Source organism: Sardina pilchardus, chromosome 4 (assembly GCF_963854185.1).
Source record: "Sardina pilchardus chromosome 4, fSarPil1.1, whole genome shotgun sequence".
In the NCBI taxonomy this organism is placed as follows: Eukaryota; Metazoa; Chordata; class Actinopteri; order Clupeiformes; family Clupeidae; genus Sardina; species Sardina pilchardus.
In genome coordinates this window covers 40,394,649-40,402,148 of record NC_084997.1, presented here as the reverse complement: position 1 = coordinate 40,402,148, position 7,500 = coordinate 40,394,649, and the positions used below count along the sequence as shown (strand labels likewise).

Here is a 7,500-nt window from a genome sequence, read left to right as displayed (position 1 = left end):
GCTGGATGCAGGATGGCTTGTCATTGTTGATAACTGATTTCTCCTTTTTATGAGAAACTTCTAAAAGAAATCGCGAAAGCAATAGTAGTTCCACTACTAGCATTTATGATAGGCCTAAACTGTGAGGGAACATAAGGCGCGTTTCCATTAGCGAGTTCGGGGTAAAACCGAGGGGGTGGGAACTTTTACATGAACCTGCTTTCACGCAGTCCTCTCAGTCCTTTGCGTTTCCATTAGAATTGGAGGACCCTGGTCGAGCTCGCCAGACTCTGGAAGTTACAGGACACTGCTTCACGATTGCGGCTAAAATTGCATAGCAGCTGCAGCAATAACACACCGATACACCTTTGCTAAGTCTTTATTATCTTTTACTTACATGCGGAGACAGTACTCCGTAAGAATATTTAGAGGCGATAAACAAACATTTTTTAATCAGCTTAGCTTATTTTACGCATATGCACATGGATTAAAGTTTTTCGTCGCTACGACGGATTTCCGTCAACCGAAGGCAAAAGAGGTCAATCATGAGATTGATGCAGATCCGGGAAGAAAATGCTGAACAGCACAGGACGGGATTGCCTCTAGCCTCGGCCTCGCTTCGACTCTCACAACATGAATTTCTGTCAATTAACCCTATGAGCCTGACGGACGCAAAGTGCGCCAAAAAACGCACACATTTTCTTTGTTACATTGCTCCGCTATTATTAGTCACAGCGAGATGAGACTCATATTGCAGGAAAAAGCAGAACCGGGGCTTTCCAACGATACTAGACACTTGTCTGTACGATCAAGTATGAAAATAAAATAAAATCATGAAGTTAAATCAAAGTATATCATATTTACAGTCTATATTGCTCTGCGTTCACCGGCGCATCCAGAACTCTCGCTTGAATTACTCGCGGACCACGCATCGCACAGACATGACACGCATATCAAATGAAAGAGGAGAAGCAGAGCTTTGCATTGATACCAAACACATCGATCCATTCATATGATAAAATCAGACGAAGTTACAAACAAATAATAATGTCATATAGCTTTGGCTACCTTTACTCTCATTTGATTTCCTCGTGACACAACGATCAAAAAGATATGGCACGCATGTCAGATGAAAGAGGACAGCTAGAGCTATCCACAGATACCAAATACAACCTTCTAGGCCATAAAACAGACGAAGTGACAGCAAAATAATAACTTCATTTAGCTCCACTTACCTCGTGTTTTTGTGTGGCATAATAGCCTATGTTCATAATCCAATGTTATCGTGTGTTTCCCTATGACAAGTCACGTTCATAACACGGTTTTGAGATCCTAGCAAACTCCTGTATGGTATCCAATTCAAGACTCATATTGCATCCAAATTATTTTGACAAATAAATACTTTTTGCCTTTACTTTGTTCATTGCAATGCAGTAAAACAAATATTATAGAGAATCATCATCTGTGCATGTCATGTGTGCTACCGCAAACAAGTCATGTCAGATCAGCTAGTGTCACAAATATGGAGCGCAAAAAGTGCCAAAAAGTCATTTTTTCATCACTAAATAAAAATTGCCATATATTTCTGGAAGGCACACACCACATATTTCTGTAAATTGCTCAGCCCCAAAGTATACCTCCACCATGGTTCTTATATTGCCATTTTCAGGACAGTCAGGCCTACACAACCATGCAAGTCATGTCGAGCTGTCAGCTTGCTGTCAAAATGTAAAAACTTGTATAGTACGCTTTTCAACATTTTATTATTCAAAAATCTAAATCAAATCAATGCAAGTATTTATACATGATATTGTGGCAGATCTGGATAGCCTAGACTGTGCTGAAAAAAACAATATGTAGCATGTGTGAATGGCACTTACAATGACCAGGATAAATGCTTCTAACTAGAGGTAGTGAAAATGCCCTTAAAACAGCTTAGGGCTCATAGGGTTAAGGGGAGACACTACAGGTGAATAGGGTAAAACAATTAACTTACAGATATCATCATGAAACTTCACCAGCTGATTACTCACATAAATGTGTGAAAAAAATGTATTGCAAGTTTTCTGTAATTTAATGTTTGAATATGCTAATTATGAGTTATCTCATTAATTATGCGCGGATTTGCATATATTTCAAACCTCAAAAACTCAACATTAGACAAAGCCAGGTCCAAAATTCTTTTTTCATGTTGTATATATAGTAAATCCAAAGACATGTCCAGAGGGGTTTATGGATATTTAATTTTGTATATGAAAAATATATAGGCGCGAGTAGTCAAAATGTCACGAAATAAACACCTAAATGTGCAAATCGGACTTTGTTGTTGTAGTAGGGTGAAAGAATACATGCTAAGGTAGCAAACTAGCACAAAATCTTAAAATTGGCCGATGCAATCACCTGCCGCGTCTCGCCTTAAACCACGCTATTGTCTTAGCAATACAGATTTATTGATGGGTAGCCTCATGAAAGCCTATTGTGATGTCCAAGTTTGTCACCTTTTTCACACCTTCTGAGTTTGAAGGTATGTGTGTGTGTGTGTGTGTGTGTGTGTGTGTGTGTGTGTGTGTGTGTGCGTGCGTGCGTGCATGCGTGTTCCCAGGTGGTATCTTGACTGGTGTGTGTATTAACCTCTACTAGTGCAGTGCCCGTACAAATAATGTTTTCCAAGAAACTTGTTGCCCAATCACGTTGATGCAGGTAGATCATGTTAAATTGGTGATGATGTAGAATCAGGCCCGGGCAGTTAGTAGAGCTTTTTACTCACTTTGCAAAAGTGAAGGGGAAAGGCATTTGAGTTGCAGCTAATGGCGTTTTTGCTGTTGTTGGGAAAAGATAAACCTAACCGCATGACTAACCATGCCAGTGCTATGAACTCGGAAGTGATGTTTGAATTAATGTTAAGCCCATAGCCGATGTCCAGATAGAGTCAAGAGCGGCTGTTTTAAATGCAATGTTAACAGAATGTTACGGATGTGTGTGTGTCGGCATGTTGTTTCAAGAGCAGATCAGGCAACGGAACCGCTAGGCGCTAGGCAACCGCGGTTGTTGATGTATGAGTAGCCTATGCAACGTCAACAGCCTGCTTACCAACATGGGTGTAGGCTATGTGTGTCGGACTCAGCATGTTTATCCAAAATGAACTTTGATCTTGAAACGATCTTGAAACGGTCCGTTGTTTAAGTGAGACATCGTAATTTCCATGAATGGCAACACGTGAGTTTGTCAGAGAAATGGGCTTTTTTTCCTATGCTGGAGTAAGTGAGCGTGAGAAGGGGGTAGAGAGCGGTAGAATTGTATTTTGCTTAATTTAACGATTTAATGATATCTTTGTCATTTTTTGTCCAAAAATGACCAAACTTTGCACTGCACTCACGCGTGCCATTAGCAAGACCTATGTCACATTTTAGGTCAGTCGGATGAGTGTTTTGAGAGTTATGCGTGGAACACACAGACAGACAGAGTGACACACAGACAGACGTTCCTTGCATTAATAGATAGATGTGTGTGTGTGTGTGTGTGTGTGTGTGTGTGTGTGTGTGTGTGTGTGTGCGCATGTGTTTTCCATGTGGTATCTTGGCTGGGTTGTGTATTAACCTGTGTGTGTGTGTGTGTGTGTGTGTGTGTTTCCAGGTGGTATCTTGGCTGGTGTGGTTTCTGATAAACTGGGTAAAAGAGCTAGCACCTGTGCTGTGATGTTGCTACTGGCAGCCCCCACTGTAAGTACCCGTTTGTGTGTGTGTGTGTGTGTGTGTGTGTGTGTGTGTGTGTGTGTGTGTGTGTGTGTGTGTGTGTGTGTGTGTGTGTGTGTGTGTGTGTGTGTGTGTGTGTACATGCTTGGGACTTAATAGCGAGTGGCAAGGCTCTCCGTAGACGGGCTCTGGTAACACTAACTATCCACATCATAGGCTACACAAGATAGCCCCCTCTAGCTAACTATCCACCTCATAGGCTACATAAGATAGCTCCCTCTAGCTAACTATCCACCTCATAGGCTACATAAGATAGCTCCCTCTAGCTAACGCTAACTATCCATTTCATAGGCTACACAAGATAGCTCCCTCTAGCTAACGCTAACTATCCACCTCATAGGCTACATAAGATGGCCCCCTTCATGTCTCAGTGAAATGCATTGTACTGCATTCACAATATTACTGTTGTGATAATAAGTGATCCAAGCTTGTCACTGACTGTAGGCCGAGGGTGTGTGTGTGCGTGTGTGTGCGTGTGTGTGCATACCTGCTGCACCCACAATTAGCCTGTGTGTGTGTGTGTGTGTGTTTCAGCTGTACGTGTTCTCCATGATAAGTGAGCTTGGTCTGGGACCCACAATAGGTAAGAGCTCCCATTTTGTGTGTGTGTGTGTTTGTGTGGGTGTTATCTTGTGATGATAGTGTGTGTGCACGTATGTGTGTGTGTTTCTGCTAGTGTTATCTTGTAGTAATGGTGTGTGTGCATGTCTGTGTGTTTGTATGGGTCTTATCTTGTGATGATGATTCTGGTGTGTGTGTGTGTGTGTGTTCACCGTTTTTTTCATATTAAACTACGTTATTCCCTTAACTAAGACGAGTTGATATACATACCTCTCATGTTTCAATGCGTGCACTCACTGGCTCTTGCGCGCGGCGAAACTTTGATAGCACTTAGCTAGCCCAATGCATTCATTAGGATCCAAACAGAGATGAAGTTAGAAGCGACCAAACACCTCCATGTTTTCCCTATTAAAATACAGTTACACGAGTAGTCACACGACCAAGTATGGTGAGACAAAATAAAATGTGGTGCATTTGTAAGCAGGTAAGAGGGATAACTATATTGTGTGAGAGGTATGTATCAACTCGTCTTAATTAAGGGAATACCATAGTTTAATATGAAAAAACGGTGAAGTGTTCCTTTAATGTGTATATCTTACAGTGATGTTGCTTGTGTGTGTTTAATGTGTATATCTTACAGTGATGTTGCTTGTGTGTGTTTAATGTGTATATCTTACAGTGATGTTGCTGGTGTGTGTGTGTGTGTGTGTGTGTTTAATGTGTAAATCTTATAGTGATGTTGCTTGTGTGTGTGTGTGTGTGTGTTATCTTACAGTGATGTTGCTGGTGTGTGGGGCATTGGTAAATGGACCATATGCCCTCATAACCACTGCAGTATCAGCAGATCTGGTAAGTGTGTATGTGTGTGTGTGTGTGTGTGTGTGTGTGTGTGTGTGTGTGTGTGTGTAATATGTTTCTGTATTGTGTGTGTGTGTGTATGTGTCGAGATAGTCCACGATAAGGAGAGCACTGCGCACAGACACAACGTGAGTTAAACGTTCTAAAATGTATCAAACATTTGAACAGCGTGAAAAGCCATAACTCTAGGAGTCTAACCCAGAGGTGCGTTCAAATTCGCAAACATAGGCAAACGTTCCAGGTGAACATGTTTTCTTTGAACTTTGAACAGTAATTGCGTTGCTGCGTTCGTCAAACTCACGTCCAGTTCCACTGTATGTTCGCGGCGCACCACCTCCTCAGACTGTTTGCGATTGTTAGCAAACGTTTGCCAAAAACTCAAGGCTAACGGAATACTGTTTTGCGAACGTTCGCCTATGTTCGCCTAAGTTAGGTGAACTTGAACGCACCTCAGGAGTGGCCAAACTGCGGCCCGCCACACACTTGAATTTCCCCTTGGGGATCATAAAGTATCTATCTATCGATCTATCTATCACTTAGGTTATGATTGACAGCGCTTAGGTTATGATTGGCAGCACTGAGCGCTCTCTTGTTCCCAGCGAAAGACGACCTGTGGTTAACTGTACTGCAAACTACTTTACACTCTTTTCAGATAACGTTTACAATGTCAATGTCAAAACAGCATGTCACATGGAGATGCTACTCTTTGTAATCTCCATTGCAGCAGATCTAAGTTACATGATGCTACTCCATCTCATTGGGAACGTGTTTCTGCGCGCACAAAAGGGAGAGAGCTGGATGCAGGATGGCTCGTCGTCATTGTTGATAACTGATTTCTCTTTTTTATGAGAAACTTTTAAAAGAAAATGGCGAAGGCAATAGTAGTTCCACTACTGAGCATTTATAAACTGTGAGAGGGCACCGCAGAGCAAACCAAAGAGTCTTAAAATGACAGTGCACTATTTAGAAATTAATTAAACAGCATCATATTAACCACATTTATAAGAAATGTATTTTCTACAGCAAAATTACTTTGGTGGGAATTCTCCCATGCGCGTAAGGGTGCGTAAGTCCAAAAAAACGCGCACCTACGCGCATTTCCCTCTTAGTGAATTCTGCCATCCACTTATATCGGCCATTTACGCGTGGTAGAGAGAGTTGCGCGTTTTGGGTGGAGCAACCCCAAAATCTGGGTGTTATACAACTCTTGCGCGCATTCTGCCATGGCTTAAGCACTTTTCCAGCTACGCACTCTGGAGGGCTGGAATAAGGTCGAGCGCCACTATAAGGTGAAACAGCATATTGCTCATGTCGGCAGAAGGCCTAGTTCTAAATACATGTAGGCAACACGGAATTTACAAATTGACATTACAGTATCAAATGTGATGCTTATAAGCTGATTCAGCTTCATGTTTTCCGCAGTGTCACACGGTGGCATATTTCGCGCCATTACCGTCACTGGCTTCATAGGCTACATTGTTAAATAGTGAAAATCCCGTTATAATCACCCACTTTCAGTATTGGAGCTTACCGATTATGCATCTTCAGTTTTAACTTGACGAGAAGTCATAATCCCATAGCATACTTCGTTGGAGTGGAGCAGCATAGTTTATTTTCTCGTCTTTTAATTTGTTTGTAATGGAGATTGAACTCGTTATGCCAGTCTCTCTACTGTGTTCGAAGCTGCAGATGTCAGTCTACATGTCTTAGCATAGATAAATTGATATTATGCGAGGCAGCTGCCAGCGAAACCTTTTTGTCAACTGTGAGCTTTTGAATTATAAATCTACACACCTCTAGCACGTCCTGACTCTTTATAAACAAACGTCAAAGCAAAAGTGAAATTTCTTTGTTAAGCTATGTGATGACACACCATTTTACTGTAGGCAGTTCTTTATTCAGTTCACCTTGCATACGTATTCAAAATCTAAGACTGGTTGGTGTTCTTTCTGGATTTAAATGGCATTCAGAAGGTCAATGAGAAAGTCCACGTTCCATCAACCTCAATTAAGGAGGTGGTGGATCAGTCTGGTTGTTTTCTTAAATAATTCACGCCTCTTTCATAAGCCCGCCTTGATCTCGAATTTGCGCGGTGTGGGTGTGACAGAAGCAGAGATGGGAGAATCCGCTTAAAGGGACACTTCACCGATTAGCATTAAGCTTTGTATCTTTAGAAGACCAGTCATGTTTTTAAATGGTCATGCATCATTCCCTCAGTTTGCCTTGAGATTGGAGAAGTACGGATTTCAATGTTGGACTTCCTGCTTTCAATGATGTAAAAATCATCATTTTACATCATTGAAAGCAGGAAGTCCTATTCATGGGCTTCATTGAAATCCGTATTTCTCCC

General features: G+C 41.6%; 1 protein-coding gene across 3 annotated transcripts in view; it reads left to right on the top strand.

Moving 5' to 3' along the window:
- Positions 1-7,500, top strand: part of slc37a1 (solute carrier family 37 member 1) — a 40,638-nt gene that overhangs the window by 27,490 nt on the left and 5,648 nt on the right. For all 3 annotated transcript variants that reach the window (XM_062535491.1, XM_062535493.1, XM_062535494.1), the window contains exons 14-16: positions 3,613-3,698; positions 4,266-4,314; positions 5,068-5,141. In XM_062535491.1, coding sequence (XP_062391475.1) covers positions 3,613-3,698; positions 4,266-4,314; positions 5,068-5,141 — 209 coding nt within the window. The remainder of the gene's footprint in view (positions 1-3,612; positions 3,699-4,265; positions 4,315-5,067; positions 5,142-7,500) is intronic.